Source organism: Perna viridis, chromosome 9 (genome assembly GCF_037379345.1).
Source record: "Perna viridis isolate PV_CMFRI_1.1 ecotype Kerala chromosome 9, ASM3737934v1, whole genome shotgun sequence".
Lineage (NCBI taxonomy): Eukaryota > Metazoa > Mollusca > Bivalvia > Mytilida > Mytilidae > Perna > Perna viridis.
The window spans coordinates 22,748,406-22,772,823 of NC_142453.1; the positions used below are offsets into that span (position 1 = coordinate 22,748,406).

At 32.2% G+C, this 24,418-nt stretch overlaps 2 protein-coding genes across 10 annotated transcripts in view; one reads left to right on the forward strand and one right to left on the reverse strand.

Annotated features, from left to right (window-relative positions):
• The first annotated feature begins 9,931 nt into the window (after window positions 1-9,931).
• Window positions 9,932-22,003, forward strand: LOC148607368 (uncharacterized). 4 transcript variants are annotated; one of them, XR_015915142.1, is made up of 6 exons: window positions 10,501-11,093; window positions 12,048-12,227; window positions 14,917-15,088; window positions 17,137-17,460; window positions 18,958-19,040; window positions 19,998-20,197. XR_015915142.1 is itself a non-coding variant. In XM_088545123.1 (5 exons), exons 1-5 carry the CDS (start codon window positions 10,244-10,246, stop codon window positions 20,169-20,171), a joined length of 972 nt encoding a protein of 323 aa, XP_088401249.1. In that variant the 5' UTR covers window positions 9,932-10,243; the 3' UTR covers window positions 20,172-22,003. The 4 variants fall into 4 exon arrangements, 3 of the variants coding, with proteins under 3 accessions (XP_088401249.1, XP_088401247.1, XP_088401248.1); XM_088545123.1 differs by lacking the exons at window positions 10,501-11,093; window positions 18,958-19,040 and adding an exon at window positions 9,932-10,365 and having other exon boundaries at window positions 19,998-22,003; XM_088545121.1 differs by lacking the exon at window positions 18,958-19,040 and having other exon boundaries at window positions 10,567-11,093; window positions 19,998-22,003.
• A 643-nt stretch (window positions 22,004-22,646) lies between these two features.
• Window positions 22,647-24,418, reverse strand: part of LOC148607369 (uncharacterized) — a 39,004-nt gene continuing 37,232 nt past the window's right edge. For all 6 annotated transcript variants that reach the window (XM_088545113.1, XM_088545116.1, XM_088545115.1 and 3 more), the window contains one exon: window positions 22,647-23,844. In XM_088545113.1, the coding sequence (XP_088401239.1) occupies window positions 23,612-23,844 (233 nt within the window). In that variant the 3' untranslated portion in view covers window positions 22,647-23,611. The remainder of the gene's footprint in view (window positions 23,845-24,418) is intronic.

Genomic DNA, 24,418 nt, shown 5'->3' on the forward strand with positions numbered 1-24,418 from the left:
TCGGCCAGGTGAACAATTGCCATCACTGGGTGTCCGTCGTCGTTTATCGTCGTTAACAATTTTTCAAAACTCTTCTCCTCTGGTACTACTTGACCAATTCAAAACCAACTTGGTTTGAATGTTCCTTGAGTTATCCTGGAAAGAATTTATGTGGGATTTGTTTTATCCGTCAAAAAATATGGCCACTGTGACTATAAATAAACATAGGGATCAGATAGTGGATTTCGCCTATATCTCCTAAACCGTTTGGTTTCTGACATAGGTAAAAGTGTTCAGAATGATGATATCTAGCTGCGGTCAAATTTTCATTTTAATCCGTTAAGCTATGTTGGAGCTATTGCCCCTTTTCAACGTTTTTTGCTATTTTTAATGTTATTTCTTTCAAATATCTTCTCCTCTGACACTACTTTACGAATTGGAACCAAATTTGGTACGAATGTTTCTAGGGGTATCCTGCATAGAATGGAAGCAGTAATTTTTTTATCCGTCGGAAAACATGGCCGCGGTTACTATAAATAGAACATAGGGTAGTTTTTTTCTCAAATATCTCCAGAACTATTAGGTTTAGCCAAATTCTTTTTAATAGCTAAAATGATCCTCATCATTGGGTTTACGAAAGTCTTTAGGCATAAAAGTTTTCAGACGACTCCTCGTAAGAGCTATTGACCTTGAAAGGGGAAAAATGGCAGGTTTTTTTTGACAGTTTTTAGCCAAAGTCTTCTTGAGTCAAAATTGTTGGACAACTTCTTGTTAAATTTATTGTCCTTGAAAGACAAAATTCAACCAGGTGAGCGATTCAGGCTCCTAGGAGCTTCTTGTTCATTTTTTAAGGAAAGAATCATAGAATTATCACAAAGAAGTTGCCGTTTGCGTATTTGGATGGTCAATGGTAAATATTTTGTAAGCCCACTTAATCTGCCTGGTGTGTTTTATGAAACTTCGGGAAATCATTATAATGAATATGTAATACCATTGTGCTACTCTTGTTTAAATCTGCTATCTTGATTTTGTTGTTTTAGTTTTCATAGCATAAACTTGATTTTCTGTGAACTCATTTGAATGGTTGGATATATCTATTCTAAATCTTATCATTAACTGTTCAAAAAGATTTTTTCGTGAAAGGATGTTTTTTTTTCAATATTTTTAGAAATTATTTACCTGAACAAAAGTGAGCTTTTTATTTATCACTCTATATTATTTATTCACTTCAATGAAGTAAACTGCAAACTTCATACAATGCTTTATGTATCTTTTTCACACTTATAATGTGAATACGTTTTGGGTGTGTATTAGATTAAAATAATAGAAATCAGTTGTTATAGGGTTGTGTGTGTAATTCTAGTTTTGTTCCAAATACAGTTTTGAACAAAAACATATCTTAAAATAAAGATGGAATAAGATCGGTTCATTGCAACAAAAATGCCAGTAAACCAACGTTGGCAAGAGACATTGGGCATAGATATACCAAAGCCTTGTAGGTCGACTTTAAATACATTGGAATAGAAATACATGTTTAGACAAACATAAAACCGAATCTGTATGCGGATATTCAATAAACCACTGGTAAGCTCAGTAAAATGGTAAAATATAACTAAAGCATAATTTCTAGTTGTTCCAAGTGTAACAGCCATTCATCAAAATCTGCATTTTTTATTGAGTTTGTATTCATATGTACCTCTGAAATTTCGTAAACAGCATGACAACTAATGGAAAGATTCTTTAATATTTATGTTACGTTCTTATTTCTTGAAATTGTGAACAGGTTTTATTTGTCAATAGTTATTAAAATAAACTGTAAACCATATAAATGTACAATCATTCAAAACCTTGAATTTTGCATTTCACTACTCACGGTCTTCAATGTTTCTGCAATTACGAACAAGCGCTGTACTTATATTTTGACAAACAGGCAGAAATATGTTTTAAAAACTTCACGTATGATCTACAAAATATTCCTCTGGGGACGGGGTTATGCTGGCTCATTTTTTCAGTAAATATATGCTAATCTGTTTTCTATACTAGATCATATGTGATATGCTATTTTGGCATTATTTAGCAAATAGTTCATATTGCAATATATGGACCGAAGCGTAGCTGAGTTCTTATGAATTTGTTGGGGCGACAAACCGGTCCATATATTGCCATTTGACCCGAAGTTTTTAAAACATATTTCTGCCTGTTGGCTAAAATATAATTAGAGCGCTTATTTGCTATATTTTTAAATATAGTATATTCTAGATCATTCGTGTGAAGAAAATTAAGGGAAACATACACAACTTCTTAAATTATGCCGTCATTATCTTAACCTGAAAGCATGGCGGTCCATATAATTTCTTCTCGGTCCATATGGCGTTATATGGACCGGCAGTTTTATCTAAAAAAGTAAACAAAAAAATCGTTAAATTATGATATTTTGGCATTTGTTGGGGGTGAAGCCCCATGTTTGCAACATAAGTATACTATTATCCTTGATTAGGTTAATATTCATATGTTTACTGCATAGGTTACTGTAATAATATCTTTCGCATGTATATACATAGTAATAGCTCCTAACATAAAAACTAGTTGACCGTGAACTTTATCAAACCAACCCTAAAGACCTCATTAACTCGACCTCGGGAGCCCTGATTTCTTTGGTGAAAAATCGTTATTTTTATTTGTTATATTTTCTTGAAAAGAAGCGAAATATCACATTCTATAGCTTTTTCAGCTTATTTATAGTAGCTACCACTAAACTGTTTTAAATACGCCATTCCATGATGTACATATATAATCATTTGGTTTATCTAGTCATATTAAGAATATATTTTGATAATTAGACTCCATTTGTAGATAAATGCAAGCATTCCGGGGATTGAAATCCCTCTTTTGTTTGTAAGTTTTGTAATTCCTGTGCACAAATGAAAAGTGGAGATGGTTACCTGAAACACCCCTTTAACCATTTCTGGCAGGATCCCCACTTCTGAAACCGTCCCCGAGGCTTAACGATTGAAATCTTATAAAGTTTTGGTTTTTTTTTAAACCTGGTGCGTTTCTTAACTTTTATATAATAAATATTATGTTTTCGTTCATCAAGATGATGGCGTAAAATTACAGAATATGAATAGGATTGAGTCATTCATTTTGTAATTACATGCCATAAAATGATATCTCAGATTATACTTGTTCTAAAGTGTTTACCTCAGTCGCATAAGGTTCAGTATTGTTTTTTTTACAATTTGATTTGTATGCATGTTTTGAGCAACTATAATAAAAATGTCATACAGATTAATGATCGTCTTAAAGAGTAATCAAGGGAACCAAGGTTAGAGCGGTAATCAAAAGAATGCAATCCAGGGACAAAGGCCAGACATGGAAAACAGACATACACAATAAAGAACATAAAGTAATTAGGCTTCTGGAACAGGATTATGTTGCTACAAGATTGAAGTCATCAGTACAGAAGTTTTATGGTCGTCATCATGAACTAGTGGATCGTTATTGTGTATCCATCTGCACCATGAAAACTGATTTATTCAACGGGTCATAGTTTTCCTCGTTTGTCTACCCCGGACTTGACTTTCTATGAGCAACTCGGCGGGTGTTTCTAGAAAAGCAGAGGACGCTTACCCTACCGGTGCACCTGGTCCATGCTCCCAGTTTCTAGTGGAGTCCGAGTTGCTTATTTGCTTTTGTTACTTTGTACGTATGATTTTTAGTTTCTTTATGTACTTTGTTGTGTATATCTGTTTTCCATGTTGGGTCTTTGACCCTGGAATACGTTCGTTTGATTACCGCTATAACCTTGGTTCCCTTGGTTACTCTTAAATAAATAAAGAAAACACATTGACAGCCAAGAATGAAATGGAAGTTTTCGTAGGCAATGTACGCAGAGTACCTCACACAATATATGTTCGGCACCTTGATACCAAATAGATATCAATCAAATAAAAAGGTAGGCGCTCGACGAAATTAGGTTTCCCATAAAAGGTAAATATCTATTTTATTTGTATTAATGATATGTCAAATCCACGAATTCACGAATCAACATAATGTTTTATTTTTTTAATTTTTTTTTCTAAACTTCTAAAGTAAAGTATTTTCACTGTGTAGTACTTAATAAATCGTATATCTAAGGTATTCAACAATGGTGCACTTTTGTTTTATGTTGAATTATCATATCAGTAAATAAATACGTTACAATGCCGAAGATAAAGTGATCAGTTAATGAAGAATGGGATTTCGTCCATCCGGTTAAAAATATGTATTTAGTACATTTTAAATTAAATTATCATTTTTTTGCCTGTTAATTCCATTGAACAGTATTTACAATTTTATCATTTTGGTGTAAACTGATTGTTAAAAAAAGCTTTATTGTGCAAAACTGTTTAATGTGCATGTAAACATTGCATAATCTGGGTGAACACAAGTTGTTTATTATCTCAAGGACGCCAAGCTACTTCCTTCTTCAAATCTTCAAATAGAAAAATAAGTATAGCATATGCACCTTTGTCAGTCTAGAAAAAAATCTCAGCATAATTTTTCTCTTGATATATTTTCCCATAAGATAAAATCATGAATTTCTCACTAGAAAGAAGGGTTAATATTGAACATAAAAAACTGTCAATGTTTTCATTCTTTGAGACATGCCGCTGTTGATAAATATGTCGACGTCGATATTTCAACGATTATCATACATTTGCAGTTTTATACGCTTTTCCAAAATATTTGTATTTCACAATATAAACATATTTGTGTGTTTTCATATTCCCAATGTTATTTGTGTTAAAGTTGGTTTTCTTTATCTTTTCCCCCCAGAACAACAAAAAAGCATTTGTTCTCTGTTTTGACAAAGTTTTACGTGGACATGCATTTGCGTCCAGAAAAAAAAACGAAGCAAAAACAAACAAACAAACACACAAACAAACAACACCACCATAGAATAATAAAAACAAATTTCATGAACGACAATCAATATGCAGTAGTTATGTTTCTCTTTTGTAGCTTAGTTTCGCCCTAAGCTCATTTTGGTTTCAACCGTATAGATTGTTAAAGGCTTTTTGATGCATGTCACAACAAATAAGTTTACGTTATCTTCCCTGTATCAATTTGATCCGATGAAGCAGTGTAGCGAATAGAGTCGTCACATTCTGAGACGTTGTATAATATTGATTTGTTGTGACATGCATCATTAATTTGATCCTCTATACTACTTAATAACACCTAGATGAACTGTCCCGTACTACCATACATCGTGTACTAAGCTAGATTAATCCTACGAGGAGGAATAACCCGGCCAGCTAAAGTTACATTTTATATAGCCTAGCTGGCCGAGTGGTCTAGGGCGCTGGACTTTGTGCAGGCGGTGTAGCCATAGATGTCACAGCGGAACGAGTTCGAGTCCCGCGGAGGGAACAACCAAAAATTTGCATCACAAATTTGACAGTTCTAACATCGTTGGGAATTTTTCAGACCTTTCTATACGTTTACATATCTTCCCTGTATCAATTTGATCCGATGGAGCAGTATAGCGAATAGAGTCGTCACATTCTGAGACGTTTATATATATATATATATATATATATATATACATAAAAATTACTGAACACGATGTTTGCTTAAGTTATTAAAGCTTCCAATGTTAGAACTTTAGCATATCTTAACAATTTCGCCCTAAATATCCTACATATTTCAGTCATGTATCGTATAATCATTTTGAGCATTTTGTAGTTTTTTGTAGTTGTATTTTCAAGAGTTTATTAAAAAAAAAAGAACAATTTGATAGATATGTCCCAAGATACACAATTTTTTTATCCAATCAGAAGTCGTGTTACATCTGAAATTAAATATTTATAAACAATGGATAAATACTCCAATAAAAGATTTTTTGAAATATAAATAATGGTGTTACAAATTTATGTGCATGCAATCGAATATTTATTTGACAAGATATTGAACATTCCTCTAATCAGGAAGTGTTACTTAGATAGAACTAAACAGAGCATTAGATTTATCACATTTAGTGTTTGTAAAGATATTGAGTTATCTGTTTTGTTATCTTCAAACTAGAGACACAAAAAGTACGAAAAAAGATGCATGACAAAAAGTAAACATGACATATTATGACAAGGGAAAGATAGTAAACGCGAAATTAAAGCGGGTAAATATTCATAATATTAAAGATAAGGTTAGGTTATGATTGACCGTTATCTATGAAGAGGTCATCCTTTAGCTGATAAAATATTGATTTCACAAATTTAATTTAAAAAAGATACATATATTATTACATAGCATTAGCACATCGATTCCTGTTTTATGAGCAACTCGGCGGGTGTTTCTAGAAAAGCAGAGGACGCTTACCCTACTGGTGCATCTGGTCCATGCTCCCAATTTTTAGTGGAGTCCGAGTTTCTCATTTGCTTTTGTTATTTTGTATGTATGATTTTAGTTACTTTATGTATTCTGTTGTGTATGGCTGTTTTCCATGTCTGGTCTTTGTCCCTGAATTGCATTCTTTTGATTACCGCTATAGCCTTGGTTCCCTTGATTACTCTTTTTATTAAATTCGGAAATGTGCCGTTAAAATTAGTATAAAATAATTAAATTAAGCTATCGATTTAAAATTCGGATATTCCCGATAAAATTCGGTGCGTACGATAAAATTAGGATGCACAGCGTATTTAAAGTCGAGGTTGTTCCCATTTAAATTCGAACTTGTTCCTAACTAAATTCGACGTTGTTCTCGGTTGAATTCGGTGATGTTCCAGTTAAATTTTCATTAATTTTGTTTAAAATGTGTCACTAATTTCTTTTGAAACCTAAATTTTTCACGAGTGTAGGTGGCGCCCTTCGTAAAGAGAAAATGCTAGTGCCCGGAGTAAATGCTTTAAAGACGCGGTAATTTGTAAAATTTGAAAGTGAACAGGCTAACGTGAGTAATAAATTAGCATACAATAAAAAAGAATTTTTATCATATATGATAATATTAATTGATTATTGAAAATGAATAAAAAGTAATAAATAAAAAATGCATTATAACGGGAATTTGTTAATAAACAATTATATTTCAGCTCCTCATTTTTAAACATACGATTGCAAAAAAAATATTTAACTATTTTTACACAAAAATGCTCAACAAAAAAATAATAGTCTGGCTATAAGGAATAATGCATTATTTCAGAACTTCAGTCTCAGTAATAAAAAAAAAAACAGAAAAACAAAAAACGAAAAAAAAAACGCTCGTTCTTAAGTCAGTGGTCGTAACAAAACATGGTCTCCGCGCGTATTTTAATTAATACAACAACTTATAAACTAGAAAAAAAAGTATAGTTGTGCGATATAACAACGACCAGAGAATGTCAAATAAATTTGTTTGGGTTCCACTTCTCGTCCTTTTTAAATTATTGACTTGAATGCGTATACTGATTTAGCTGCACCATCAAAAATTCGTCTGTGTATTTAAACAAAATCTTATTCATTTGTCTTACATATTGGATGGTTGTTTCAGATTATAGCGCCCGTACAAAAATAAAATAATAATGAAATCCTATTCTAGTATTATGTCTCTGTTCTAGAAAGGCGAGTTGTAAAATGGTGTGTTTTGTTATTCAAAATCTATATTGTATACAGATAGTTGGTTAATAAAAAAAAAACAAAAACAAAATTAACAACGTAACCTTGGTAAATTAGATTCGTAGGTACATGTATATCGCTCCGAGGAGACACTACACAGCAAAGGGGCGGATATAGGATCTCAGGTTAGGGGTGGGCGTAAAAAGAATTAAAAAAAATTGCGAGTACAATTTGTGAAAAATCAAGATTTTATGCAAACAAAAAAAAATGTGGGTTTTTTTTCAATTCTAGGGCGGCGTACGTCCGGCACGCCCGTCCATGAATCCGCGCCTGCAGCATTTGATAATAAAGAAATGCAATCAAATCATTAAATTTTCTGGAATTTTAAGCATCTTCATTCTTACAATTCATTCTTTTCATTTCTATATTTAAGCAAAGAATTGAGTCAAATTACCAACATACAAACATGATTCTCGTCGTGCAAGACGGGATAAATAATTGAAAGCTAAACACGGGGAACCAGCAGTCGATTTACATGGGTAACAGTCAAGAAAATAAAGGTAACCGTTGGTGATTGGACAAGTCGCTCGTTTGGCTGAAATGAGGATGAGCATCCGCACTCGGCACGGGATTGCGGCTCTTAAACTAGGTAGACCCGGGAAAAGAAAAAATAAGAAGACAGAAAATAAAAATAATGTTCTTAACAGATGAATATTATTTAGAATAACTTAGATAACATACTATCTTGCGTGTGTTAGAAATACTTTCGAAGAAAAAATATAGAATTAATCGTGTTACGGAAATATGCGGAATCTACCGAAAATACACGATAAAGCTTCATTTCGCGCGCTTTTCACACTTCTCATTAACCATCCTTTACTGCTGCACAAATTTAACGAAACTTTATAAAAAGGAAAGTCTCCATATGAAGATGCCCATGAAAATCAACTTATTCTCAAATGTCAGGAGAGTAAAATGATTAGACTTTAACGTTTTGGTTAATATTTCTCTTTGGTCAAAATCCTTCTATACCTCTGGGTTTAAATGAAACTTTATGAATTAAACGACACTATATAATGATAGACATGAATAAATATTATTCCAACACATATATATGATTATAATTTGACAGTTTTGTTCCACATTTATCACAAGCATATCTCGTAAACAACTTCATGGATTTTCAAAATTCTCCTACATAATCCCAACCAAACGTCGTTTTACAATCGAATATTGATGGACACATTAAACTAGATATAATTCTTGAACAAAAATTACAATTTAGATTTCCATCATCTGCTGATATAAACGTTTGTATTTTCACATTAACACAATTAATCCAACATATCAGTTTAGTAAGTAACCTGTAAAGTTGAATATTCACTTTAATTACTACTTTCACTAGGAGGAATTTCGTTCAGGAGATTACCAATTCTCATTGAGCATTTATAGTTGCGACTCTTACAGTTATCCAAGTATCTACCATAATAAAAGAAAAAAAAGCTGTCTTTTGTTACTGCTTCATTAATTCATTCATTTCTTTACTTGATCAACTTAATTTTGGTTTTTGACAACTATAATACCATTTTCATCTTCAATTACATAGCAAGCATGTAACCAACAGAAATCTCGTAAAAGTCAATAAACTAAGTATCTTAAAGTACAATTAAAGCTAAGAGACAGCTAGCTTTTTGAGAAAGCTATTGCTTGTTACATCTCATTGTTCACCTCACATTAGAAATAATGCTTCTGTCCGTTATCAAATCATGACTCGAAAGGAACGTCCTTAATCGTTTTTAAATTCGTGGCTTCGACATATTTTTTTTTATTTTGAAGCACAGGGAAGTATCTCTCCAACCCGACTGACTGGTCATTTCACTGTCCGAGTGGAGCAGTGGAGAAAACAAGATATTAAACTCAAATATTTCATTTATTGGAGCTGCGAAAAGTTCTTGAAAAATTTTTAATAACTTATAATAAACCATTAAGCGAAATAAAAATAGTTAAAGGTGTTCTGCTCTTCCTTTCCCCAATAGGGTGTGCAAGTCTCGTTCTAGTTTCATTTTCATTTCCGCTATTTCTCATGTAGAACATATTGAATTCCGGAGACCGATTAGCATTTGTTGTTTACTAACTTCTTTTCAAAGATTTGTCATTTTTACTGTATTTTCAAACCAACATATATTGTGCTTTTATTGTAATAAAGGCTCTGTAAATGACTATTTCAATGCATTTGTATGGTGTAAAAAAAAAACGTTCTCGTGAAACCACAAAGTCACGTGACGAGACTTACAAACCTTATGAGACTGCCAAAAAGTTGGTGAGTAACGTAATCTGCTTCCTGTATCTGTATCTTGTTGATATCATAAGCGACCCAAGGATCGCTTAAATATAGACCCAGGTCACCAGCGATTGATATGCGCAATCATAAAGTTTAATTGAGATAACCTTATCTATGTTTTTATTTTATTTCATAAGCGGCAATTTACTCATATATTCAGTGGCGGATCCATAAATTTAGGTAAGGGGGGCCCAAAAAAAAAAATTCTTGACAGGATCACCGGTGAGGATCCCGAAGTGAGTGTTTTTCATGATTTAACACACAATTTTTCAACAATTTTTTTTTCTAAGGGCCGGTACTCCGGGCCCCCAGGATCCGCCACTGATACTGTGCATATCCGTCGTTGGTGACATGCGTCTATATTTTAGCAATCACAGGGTCGCTTATGATATTGACCAGGGAACCAGATTAGTGGTGACCCGAGTCTATATTTTTGCCATCCCAGGGTCTCTGTTGACCAGGGTACCAGATTAGTAAGTAACGTCACATAAACAAATGCTTAAATTGTTTATTTTCATCACTAAAATTATTTTTTACTCAATGAAACTGTAACACCGCTTACCAATCAATAAGTCTTTCATATTTATGGAGCAAAGGCAATGAAAAAAAAGATGATCAATTTTTGTCCTCTGACCCCCTTAATATTCTCAGGTCGCTCCCGATCTTCTCGTGTCTGTAATTAGTACGACCGCTACCGGTAATATGACTAAATACCAAAAAAAAATCACTCTTATTGTAATATTCAAGTTTCTCTCCCCTATACTATAATACCCTGTTACAAAAAAATGGACAGTAGTAGCACCAGCCCCAGTGACGGGGAGGAGTCAGACTCAGAACCTTCAATGTTTTGGTGCGAAGCTTCAAAGAATGGTCCTAGATCGAAACGTCATTTACCAGTCTGTGTTTCTTTCTGGAAACGAAATTATGTAGAAAAAGAACTTCACATTTACTATGAAAATGACTTTTGTGTTACATTGCAGGAAATACTGAATAAATTGCCTAAATTGCAAAATGCAAATGCAAGCGCCATACAGGAGGAGGCAATCACGATTTTGAAGACACAAAAATTTTTACCCAACCTAAATAATCTACTATTAGATCACCATCATAACATTGCTAAACAAAGTCTTACAGAATCGTTGCAGGAAATTGAGAGCAAATTCCCTTGTCTTGAGCCTGGTTTTGAGACTTCATCCTCAAGGTTTGTGAGATAGGCTTTGATCATAGAGTAGATCTCAACAATTTCAAAACAGAAGCCAATCTACTGGTCCCTAAAGTTTATTCCTCAATGAAAATTGTTGTATGGTAGGTCATTTTTAGAGCAATATTTTACTTGCGGGCGAGAACAACTCTTTGATTAATATAAAAAAGAGCTGTAAGTTTTGACTGATTTTAGATTTATTTATTACCTAGATTATCCACATGAACAACTCAAGCCATAATCTTTTAATCTTTGTGGGTCAAATCTTTAATTTGTTTAAAATTATCTTCGGATCCCACAATTCAGGTTCTTTGAATTTACTTAACATAAAACTGAAATAAATCCAATCGCACAGTTTTCTGAAATTATAACAAATGAATATACATGTACATGTTCATAAATATGTTGACAATTAAGATACACACAACATGTACATGTACATTATAAAATAACATCAAACACAATTACAGTACATTGTAACTTGTGTTGTAGAACAGTACCTCAACCGATCAACTAAAATTGCCATTGGTCATCAATCACCGATCAGTTTCAGATCAGTCATTGATCTGTCAAACTGATCTTTTAAACTGGTGATTGCATCACATGATCACAGAGAGGTTAATGTATTTTACGGATTTCGTTGAAATTCTTAAATTTACATGAACCGATCATCCATCATTTTACATAAGATTGGTCACCGGTCATTGGTTATCGATCAATCAGTTAGCAGTCATCAATCCATCAAAAAGCTGTGCGGATCAGTTCAGGGACTGTACAAATGTACACATATGTAATGAAATTTTCTTAAAGTTCAAATGGTATCAATAAAAACTATGTTTATGTATTAATTTTTGTATGTGTATGTCATGATGTGCATATGGTATGCTTTAATGCAGCTGATTTTTGAAGGATTATTGATACCATGTACATTTGTACTTATATGCTATATTTCAGTTTGTCTCGTCCACAAAGATCACACATATTTTCATCTCTACGTCAATATATATTTGCAATTGAGAGAATGGTAGATACCATTATAGAGAAAAGACAGTCTAAGGATAGAACATTTACTTATGAAGACTACTACACCAAAATTGTGTCAGCATTTGCAACTATATGTGGATTTCAAGTTGAGTAAGTTGTTCCAATATACTTTTTTGATGATCAAGTGCTTCTAACTTTACCCCACTGCATCCACACATTAGAATGCAGCTTACAGTACAGAAAGAGACATACCATGACTGATCACTGACATAGAGGTTACACCATTCTGTCAGTGATAACCCACAATTTTTTTATCGAGAGATATTACCAATTCATTGTTTTACATAATGTAAATGGTAGGCTATGTCCAACAACTTCCAAAAATAATTTTTAAGAAATATAAAATGCTATTGGCTCAGTGTGATCAGTCATGGTATGTCTCTTTCTGTATTGTATATATGTGGGATTATTGCAATTGTCTATCCATCAGTCTGTCCATTATACTTCAGATTTTTCAGCATCTATTGGAGGGAATGAGAAGATATTTGGAACATTGTTTTTGCTCGTCTACTTACACAGTGTCTTAACTTTCCTGTTTCCAGGTTCTTTGCTTATATTTACCTATACTTCCTGTATACCATATAAAGTAATTTTTCAGGTGATGCATATGGACATTTTTGTAACAAATTTTGCAGTATCATGATTTTTCAATTTTTGAAATGTTCTATTTTTGTGAATAAGCTGTATAGATATCGATATAAAATACCAGTGGCAGATCAAAGGGGGAAGGGTCCAGGAGTATGACTCTCCCTTTTTCATATAAAATTTTGTCAATTTAGTGCCAGATTTAATATAGGCAAAAGGAAGCAAATAATAGCATGGAAACCTTCTGCCCTATATATATATATATATAAAGTATTTTTTGTCTTTATAAATAGTAAACAGATGCATGGTACTGTGCATTTCAACTTTAAGATAAAATGATATGGCATGTATAATTTCACCCTGGTCAATTTGGACTTCAATGTGAAGAAATTTAAAAATAGGTAAAACAGTTAAAATATCATTACACTGTTAACATGGTTAAATGCTGTACAACAATTAAACCATAGGTATCAATAATTGTTGAAAAGAGATTGTGTAGTAAATAAAATCATAATTAAACTATAATAAATGAAACAGAATGCAGCGAAACTAAATACAATAAAAGAAATCTTTTAGGACGTTTCGCAAATTTTAAGAACCATAATGTTAACCAGTGCAGGACAATTCAACCCAAAGACATTTCGGACCACGAAAACCAATAATTCTTTATGAATGCCAAACGTTTCGGCCAATAGACATATCAGACCGTGACAATTAGTATAATGCTCATAACAATGTTTGCTGGTATACTGTTCCATAACTTGTTGGTTCTTGGAAAGAAAGATTGTCACCTGACTTGTAACTGACACTGAGAAATTTTAAAGGATAATGAGTGCATGTTTCGGGATTGTCTGAGAGGTGGAATTAACTTGTCTGTTTTAGTGATGGTAACTTGGAATATTTGATTACATATGATATTATTGATCTTGTGTCTGATGTAGGCTTCTCCGATCTGGATTTTGTATCAACTGGACAGTGCCTCAACAATAATTTCAAAAGGGCAGGGTGCAGGTCCTGGAAAGGGCACTTAGGCATGATGTTTTGTTATCATATAGGGCATGTTTACTGAAATTAACTTTTACAATCAAATATTTGCTTCATTATTTTCACATTTAGCAAACAGCGGATTTTAAATATTCATGATAATTTGATTATTTTCCTTACCATTTATGAAGGTTTGGATTGAATGTGGGAGGCTGTGACTTGAGCTACGAAAAAAATATGACCTAAGCATTTTCATGATCTCCTTGAATTTCTATTAGGAAATACCATATTATAACAAAAGGGAAGCTGGAATTTGTTTTAGGGGTTGTAATTTAAGCTATTTAGAAATAAGGGTCTAAAAAGGGGCCAGAAACAAACATTTTTTCAATGGTATCCTTATATTTACTTGAGTACACTTGGATTGATTTAAGGAAGTTGTGACTTGAAATGCTTATAGGAATGAGGGGCCAGAAACAAACATTACCCTGATATTTTGATTAAACTTGTGTGAATGAATCTTCTAAAATAGTACCAGAATATACAGTACCTGAACCAATCCGTGCAACAAAAATTGCGATCGGTCATCGATCACCGATCAGTTTCCAGTCAGTCATCAATCTGTCAAACCAATCCATTATACCGGTGATGGCAAACGTGACCACAGAGCGGTCACTGTATTTTACGTTTTTTTAATGTTTTCTTTGTCAATTTTACACATATTTACATAATGTAACAGATTTAAACATCAATTTATACTTTTATTTTACAATTCTTTTATTTCAAACAGATCTTACGTCATTTTACATAGCAAAACTGCGATCAGATCGGTCATCGGTCATTGATCCGTCAGCGATCAATCCGTCAACGGTCATCGATCCGTCAAACCGTTATGCAGACCGGTTCAGGGACTGTACCATAGGAAGGTCTGATATTGATTTTAGAGGATGTGACTGGAACAATTTAGGAGTATGGACAACATCAATTCTGGTTAAACCCTTATCTTGTGTCAATATCTTATCACAGTTGAGATTTAAGGCTGTATATATCCAGATTGAATAGTGTGTCTATACTTGCCTCAACTGTCCAGTTTTACCTCGGTGGTTGTATCAAAACTGCACCCTGCAAAGTATGTTATTGATAATATGACCACTAGATTTGTTTTAATCTTCAAGGTTAGTGATTTAGGATCATATATTGTTTATCATTTCAGGGAAGGAAATAAAAGTTACAAGTCAGTATGGGATCATTTTAGAGGAATGAATAAAGCCGTTTGTGCAAAGCCGTACTTACGATTTCGTTGTACTGGTGATGATTTTTCTAAGACAACTAAGACTGATACAGTAACTGTTACAGAGGTATTTACAGAACAATATACACTACCGGTACTTATTAAATTTTCGCATAGTTATAACATAAAAAATACATGTAGTATATAGATGTTTCTTATATATATTTCTGAATGAACATGTCATCGTGAGGCATGTTAGTCTCATCAATTTATTTTTGATTCAGAACTTCCACTGTTAAACCTATTAAGACTGGATAGTTATGTGTCATATTTTCATAAATATATTTATTAATTAACGTTTTCATTGAGAATAATGTAGTCTTTGTCTATTAAACATAATAGGTAACCACTACCTTTTGAATGGAAGGTAGGGACACATTTTTGGGAAATCATGTAGTCCTTTGACAAGACTTACAAGTTTTATAGACTGCCCATCTGACCACATGTTGTACAGCAACTCATATTAGGGATTTTTTTTCAATAAAACTTTGGTCAATTGCTCACATTGATGGAAGAAAACTCCCTTGAATTTTACATTAATTTTGGACATTCAGTTTTTGTATAATAGGACTTTTTGCATTGAAAAAATGGGTGCAGGTTCCTCTCTGTTTTCACGCTTGGGGAATGCTTAGATATTTAGTACAATTCTTTTGTTTGATGGCTTGCCTTGTGTCTCCCTTTCCCTGAAATAATACATTTCCTATCTAAGAAGAGCTATGCTTTAATTTGAGTAATACCATCGGAATAACATGCATATTTTTTCCAAGGAAGGTTAGGTTCTTGAATAACCAGTGGAACAGCAAAGAAAGATGCATAAGTATATTCAACTTTTCCTGAATTTTTATTCCCCTACAACCAAATGTTTGGGGAGGGGGTTATATAAGAATCTCTCCATCAGTCTGTCTCTCTGTACACCCCTCTCTTGTAAGCACAACTCATCTTAATATGATCAAGGGATTTTGGTGAAATTTTATAGGAAAATTGAGTATTATGTGTAGATGTGATGAAGGAATATTCTTAAAATGGGAGGACTCCAATGGGAGATAATCCAACTTAAGGGTTTGCATTTTAATACCTCATAAGGGCTACTCCTCCTAAACTGCTCAAGGGATTCATCAAGGGATGAAACTTAGTAGGAAGGTAGGGCATCAAATGTAGATGTACATGAAGGAATACAATACTATTGGATGACTCTAAAAGGAGTAAATTGAACTGACAGGTTATAACTTCATTTGAAGCTGGGGTATTCTGATAGTGAGCTTGTTCACTGTATTTGTACTTTAAAATTACAACTCTTTCACAAATTGTATGATGAAGCAGAAAAAAAAGTGAGTGGAGTAAAAGGGGAAAAATCTTTTTGAAATTGTTTTACAAAGTGCCAAAAATGTTCAATGTGTTACAGTCCCTAAACCTGTCCGTGGAATTATTTGACAGTTCAGTGACCAGAAACTGACTGACCATTGCTTGGTGACCGATCTGATCACAATTTTTTTTCTATCCAAATGAAGTTGCATATCAAAATAACATAACTAATAAGTTCTGGCTAATAGTCAAAAGGGAAAGTTATAAACAAGGTAAATTCGAAAAGTTTGAAATTAAGGATGATTGATAAGTTATAAAGATTTTCAAAATTGTTTATTCTAAATTCAAAATATTAAATTCATTTTTTGCGTTTTATTTACAAGAGCTAATATGAAATTGTAATTGAAATTTAAAAAAAAAATTGTCAAACAAGAAAAAAAAAGGCAAAACAAATCTTATCACACCATAATATATACAATGTATCTGGATTCATGTAATGTGATGTTAGTTTAAGGGGTCACTAGTGGCTTTAAATAAATGAGGAATTTGATTCCTTATTCCACAGTCCTGTACCTAGCATGACAAAGTGTGAAATTGTTTTTTTTTTTTTTTTCACTGTGCATTGTAAAAAAGTCTGTTTGACTCATAATTTTCAGACTTCATACTATTATTATAACTAATTTTGTTTTAGATGACTGACTCTCAAATGTTTGCTCAAGTCATTTTATATGATCCTCTTACAGGATTCATACCAGTAGATAGTTGACAGATTGGAGTGAAATTACTTACACTAAAACTATACACTTAAAAGTTGATTTGGTTAAATTTAATACTTTTCAGGTAAATAAAAGAGGCAGGTATACAGAAGCAGAGAAAAATAAGAGGAAACGGGGTGATGATAGCAACAGGAGAGCAAAGAAAAGAAAACAGTGTACTGTTTCATATTCATCTTCATCTTCATCTTCATCTTCTTCATCCCACGACTGTAATGTCATTTTTCCAACAACTGAAAGTCCTAGTATAGAGTATGATGTTGGTGAACACACCTTGGGACAACATGCTGGAGACCTCTTGTTGGATCTACATACACACTTGCAGCGACATAAGGGCGAACAAAAACCATCAATTCTTTACATGCCTGGGATGATTGTTGATAAATCTTTGGTAGGAATTTCTTACTTTCACTCGACAAGTTAATGTACAGTCCAATTGAAAATGATTATATTCCATACATACAAAAACTAGGGATTGTGGAATGTAGGAATTACCCTGTATATATTTCTATTTTTTTTTCTGTCTATTTTTTTTCTAAGTGGAAATCCTCCTAAACTACTAAATGAAATATCATATGACAGGTGGGCATCATATGTAGATGTGGACAAAGATATGTTAAAACTGTCAGAGGATTCCAAAGGGAGATAATTCAACTTAAGTGTTAACATTGTTAAAACCTTGCAAGTGCAATTCTTTTTTAGCTGCTCGATAGATTTTTATCAAATTTTATAGGAAGGTTAGGCATTATATGTAGATATGCAGAAAGGAATGTAATTACTGTCAGCGGATTGCAAATCAAGATAATCTGGTTTAGTGTTTTGCATGTTAAAATGTAATTCCTCCAAAACTTCAAAGATTCTTGATTAAATTTTATTGAAAAAGTAGGCATCACATGTGATTGTGTATGAAGAAATATAATTATTGTTGAAGGATTCAAAAGGGAGATGATCAAGGTTTCAGTTTTGCTTTTAAATTTTTACTCCATTTGAAAGGTGTAGTGGCATTAAGCTATGAGTATTGCCTAGAAGTATCACTTTGTTGTTATAACATAAAATTTGTTCATAACAAAGTAAAATTAATAAATACAAGGTAAAATAATATTTTATGGCATTAGTTCAATGTTTTAAGGTGATAATGGTGCCACAATTATGTGTCATTTAGCAAGAACTGCTGGGAATTGTAATTTTTTTTTTTTACATATTTACATCCAAAAAATTATGTCCACACCCAAGAAACAACTTTATATTTTATTTATGATTAACAATTTAATAATGAATATATTCACCAAATATGAAGTTTTTACTTGTGTGTGGACACCATTTCCTTGCTAAAAGTATGGCCAGAAAGTGACAAAAAAGTACAAATTTTGACAGAATATCTGAATATTGGTAAATTTCAAGCAATTTTTCTGTTCTTTCAATACAAGAATTATCAAAAGTCTTATGTTTTCTCATTTTTGATGGATTCAAGTCTCTTAATTCACAATTAAAATAATAATTCAACACTTTATAATTAATTTTCAGTTGAATTTTAAGCCAATAAGACCTTTTAATGCCACTTCTCCTTTGTGGATTTGTGGTATTTTGTTTGCGAGTTTACTCACAGTACTTCTCATTTACTTATCACACTTGATTAAATCTTATGACAGAGTATAAAATAGTCAAGGTTAGTGATTGAGGTTCTTTATGGTTTATTGTTTTAATATTTTCTTTGATAGGGCATAAAATGAAAGTATTGCTAACCCTACCAACCATAACTTTTTGTTTTCACCTCTGACCTTAAATAATTTATTTGCCATTTGTTTACAAGTGCTTTTGAGTGTGACTCTAAAACAAACCAGTCAAAAACAAAACAAAAAAATGTGAAAAAAGTTTTCCCTTCCTACAGCCCCTGAAGATCAGTGCAACTATTTGACAGATTGAAGACAGCTGACTGATTAATGACAGCTGACTGATTGAACCCTTACAGATGTAATGACAATTGATCAGTTCATGTAAATTTAAGAATTTCCATAGGAATAAATCCAAGATACATGTACTACAATATTAAATTTATCATAAATTTTAGATAGTGTAATCACATGTTGTATTTTGTTCAAAATAAAACAAACATAGAATGAAAGTAATTAATAGATGTTTCAATCTATTGCATGATGTACATATGTGTAAAAAATGACCATCAAAACAACGTTAACAGGATCCGTGAAATATATTGACCACTCTTTGGTCATGTGATGTTATCACCGGTTTAATAATTCAGTATGACAGGTCGATTACTTATCAAAACCTGATCGGTGATGATGACTGATGACAATTTAAGTTGCACGGTTGGGTTCAGCTACTGTTCTGACCTTATTTTTTAAGAGCATGGTAGCAAAAAAAACACAGGTATTGTTTGTCATTGTCTAAGAGTAGTCAAGGGAACCAAGGTTATAGCGGTAATCAGACGAATGTAGTCCAGAGACAAAGACCACACATGGAAAACAGACATACACAACAAAGAACATAAAGTAACTAAAATCAAACAATTGATCAGTTAATCTAAATTATAGGTTTTCTGATGTCATACACATTTTAGATTTGTTTAATTTTACAAACCTTGCAGATGTACCACATTTAGGTGCAACATGTGCGAGTAATCACATTTCTTAAGCGTTTTGAGTATGAACATGCAGCATTTTTTGGGTTATTATAATAATGGTTTGGCTCAGGTCCAAATTAATCATGTGTCAAAGTTGAGGTAGAATCCAATCCTTTGTGTGGTTAATTCTGCATAATAACAATTTGACTTAATGTATCAGTCTGAAACAAAGCAGGGTCTATTTTACATGTGTGTGTATATATATTAATAGCATAGAAATAACAATCAATCACTCAGTCAATCAGTCAACCAGTGAACTAAAACATGACCTGTTTATTTCTTTTCAGGTGTACCTGACTCTTCTTGAAATTTCTAATGAACATTTGGAAAAACTTGGCTGTGATGAAGAATTGACATGTGAAGATAGAGCTACCATATATTATTCACTACCTTATGACATGTTTTATGAAGGGACCATTCCTTCTTTAGTTGAGACTTTTGTAAAGCTTAATAACATGTAATCAGTTATAAAAGTACAAAGAATTTACACTTGTGAAAATGTTTTACTGCCTCTACTAAATCAAGCTCTAAATTTTTTATTCCCCTAACGGTAAGGTCAAAGATTCCAATAATTATTATTTTTTGTGTGACTTATTCTCTTCTTCCCACAAATTGATGTCATGCTGTATTGGTGAACTAAATTTTGGAAGGAATTAAACCCCATATTTGAAGAAAAGAAAGGTTGGGATAATTCAGCGTGAGCCTCTGTAAGAATCAGTCAGCGGATGAAACATGGTATAAAGAAATATATCATTTTGATAGTTTAATTTGACTATTTGCACCATTATAATGAAAGAAAAAAGATAATTCACATGTTATATCCATATCATCTTTTTGTATTGAGTTTAAATTTCATTGAAATGCACTAAAAATGAATATTTCAAGGACAGATAACTCTGTCTTAATTTTCATTTTTCTAACATTTTATTGAAAAATTTCTGAGCAAAGCCAGTGATGCAGAGACCAAAAAATGTATATTTTAAATAGAGAAAGTATCCTTGAGCGATATTACATTGTTATACCTATAGGATTTTTCCATGTATGTTTTTGATTTTTCCCATGTTGCCTGATTCTTAGAAACACTCATAATTATGTCAAGTTATTCTCTTTCAAATTCACACTGGTACCTTTCTAGCTGTGTTTTTACTGTTTGTGTAAGTAGTGATTGATAATAAACCAATTTCGTGAGTGTACATTTCTGCAATGATTCTTGACATTTACATGTCTTGGTCATGGAAGAATTTGTTTAGCTTCATGAGTTACTTTGTATGTGTTCATTTCTTATCAACTTCCAGCTGCTATTTTAAAGATTTGGACTGAATGTTGTTTAAAGCCTGGCAAATGTAGCAATTTTAGAAATGTCAGATAGTGATTAATGTTAAAGATTGGTCAAATTTTGACTGAAGATTGGTTTTATTGTGTAAGGGTATTTGGTTCACTGTCCTATCATTTTCCCTTTTGTTTTTGTTCAAGTTAAGTGTTTACTTAATCACTAAGTAGTCATTTATTAACATATTTTCTGACCAACCAGTTTACATTTATAATCTACATTTTATATTTTTTTAATGAATATGATTCTAAGAATCTTTATATGTGTACAATAATAAGCTACATTGTAAAATAAGTTTTTGATGTATTGAAGGAATCGTTAATTCATCTATTTTTTTTACGTACAATGTATTAATACCAATTTACAGTTTATTGACCCTAAACTGAAACTTTGTGGAGGTGGTCGAATTAAGTAGTTGTATTGGTTAGAATCATGCAAAATCTGAGAAATGTGATACATCTCCAAAAAGGCTACATATTTTCATTTTGTTATTAAGTTGTTTTATGGGTCTATATTATAAAATGTGCAATTATTCATTCAAATCTGCCTGCTCTTAGGAGATAATCAACATTGAAAGTCCAATACATTCTTTTTTATTCAAATGTCATTTACAGAGTTATCTCCATTAATTTTGAAATCTACAGTGCATTGTATAAAGATTTTCTCTCTTAAGAACTCGGTTGATATGAAAAACCAAATGCTAATTTTCTGTTTACTATGACAATTCAAACAAAATATCAAAAATAAGAATATGTGGGATTTTCACTGTCTCATGAATCACATTTTGCATGATTTTTAGCTGGAGTGCTACTTATATTGTTTATTTATTTATTGATCTGACATAGATGTCTTGAATAAGAGTAATTTTGGTAATTTTCATTTATCAAGCTAATTTATGCCACTTTATACTTTTAACAAAAAAAGAAGGCAACACTGCACAGACATATTAAACTATAGAAGTTATTACTTTGATAAATATTGAATTAACAGTTATTATCCTCGACCATCCTTATGTATGAAAAATAAAGAAAATTTGATTGAACAATGTAACGAAAATCCCGCTTATGGAGGTAGCCCTAGGGTAAGGGACACAACTCTTGCAATAATTGGAACATTTGTATTCGGTTTTTTACAATAATCTCATGTAAGCATCAAAGTAACTTGGATCGATTTCATTCTGTTTCAGATGAAAGCTTGATTGCCTTTGTTGTAATTGAATATGATATCACTCATTTCAAGAGTTATATTCCTTACCCTAGGTCTACCTCCTTAAAACAATGTAGGGTGCAACATCTTGTTAAATTGAATCGTTTTAGAGTGAGAAAAAAGCTGAATACTTATGATGAATACAGCGAAACCTTTCTAAATCGAAACTCTGTATAGACCAAAACCCTGTCTAAAGAAAACATTTTTTAAAAAGTACTTTCACAATAATTCAAATGTATTTTGAACCTTGGAAAACCAAACAATGGCTAACCGAACGCACTATACAGTCCAAAGAGGAGTAAGTTCAGAATAGTTACATTATACATGCATTAATTATGTTTAAAACTTAAGGCTTGTCCCAAATAAAAATCTAGGACGCACGTTAACACATACAAGAAAGTCAATTTTCGTTATTTCAATACATTAAATACTTTATAAGCTGAAACTTACAATGTAGGTATACGTATATTATGCAGTTCAGAGCGATAGTCAATCATTCAAATAATATTATTAAAATATGATATTTAAAAACGTCGAATAAAGATTCAAATCATTTAAACACTAAAATAATATATACATCAATAACCATCAGTAGAAGGTTACGTTTTTACAAGAACGCATTTCAAGCATTTTAAGGCATTTCTATTGTCTGTGTGTAATGCTTTGTTGAAAGTACTTTCACAAATCGAAGATAAATAATCTCAACTAACAGTTTAATAGATCCAAGTGTTTTACCTCTTCTCTTGTTAATTGGTAGTCTTGGTAAAAGACGTGCAAATTCTATAATATGTGATCCACCCAAAGAAAAGGCTACACTTCTTTATTTTTATTAACTATGTTGCTATAATGGTCTATATGATGAAATGTATTATTATTGATTCCAATCTGTCTGTGCTTAGGAGATAATCCACTTTGAAAATCAAACAGTTTATATAGTATTCAAGTGTCATTTGCAAGAGTTACCCGCCTTAGTTTGAATTTGAAAGTGCATTCCTTATAATGTATGTCTTCTATGAGCAGGGGTTTTATGAAAACCCACATGTTAATTTCTATAATTTCTCTACTTTTTTTACTATAACATTTTGAACAAAATATCAAATTGAAAATATGCAGGTTTTCTAACCATGAATCGCATTTCCTATGATTCTTAGCTGGAGTGCTACTTAATAACTTCATTTGATTACTCTAGTAGTCAAAGCAATGTTAATTGTAATGAATAAATACATGGATTGGAGAAACGTTTGCACTTTAGTTCATCTTCAACCAGTCTTTTTATTTCAGAAGATGTACTGTAAATGATCCTAGGTGTTAAGAGAATCTCTGTTTTTCATTCTTTGTTAACTAATTATAAATATGTGACCAGAACTAAGGTATAGGATAGTTTTCGCAAATGAAGTTTAGAAGAACACTACAATTTTTTTCAGACCACTGTCCATTGAATTGGTTTTTACTTTGAAATTCCATAGAGAGACATCTTTCTATTCCACTAAAATTCGTGGGTTGTCCTGGAAACCAAAAGGCAAAGTCAAGCTGGTCGCCATTCGTCCACTTGAATATTTCGCTTTCATTTTGGTTTGCACCTACCCACCAATCGAGTCCTGAAACCGTAAAATATTGTTTATAGTAAAACAAAATACGGAAACAACATTACCACTTACATACCCGTCCACATAAAATGCAGACACTGCCAATAGAAAAATGAATCCTGGTGTAAAAAAACCCACCAAACAAACAGTGCTTTTGTCAGTCTCTATGTGTTATATTTTTGCGTACCGATAATCGTATCTGTATTCAATCTGTACTTTTGATAAAAAAAGTACATTTTTCTCCCACTAAAATCAACGAAATCAAACAAAATCAAGAACCATAACTCTTTCAAAGTGCAAATTTCATGTACAATCTAAATAATTTTTATCTCAAAAGCGCAACAACCAAATGAAAAACTTAGACTAATCATGTGAACAGAAACTGTTTCTGAAGATGAAATTAAACTGAATTCAGTGTATTTTTTTACATGCAGAGATCATCTTTTGACTGATTTTTATAAAGACTACTACTTAATTAGTTGGTATGATAATTGCAATACATGTATGTATTGGATGAGAATTATTTTTTCCTGGAAACTATAAAAAGAAATAAATGATTCTTAATTCATAACTAATAAGAAAGCAT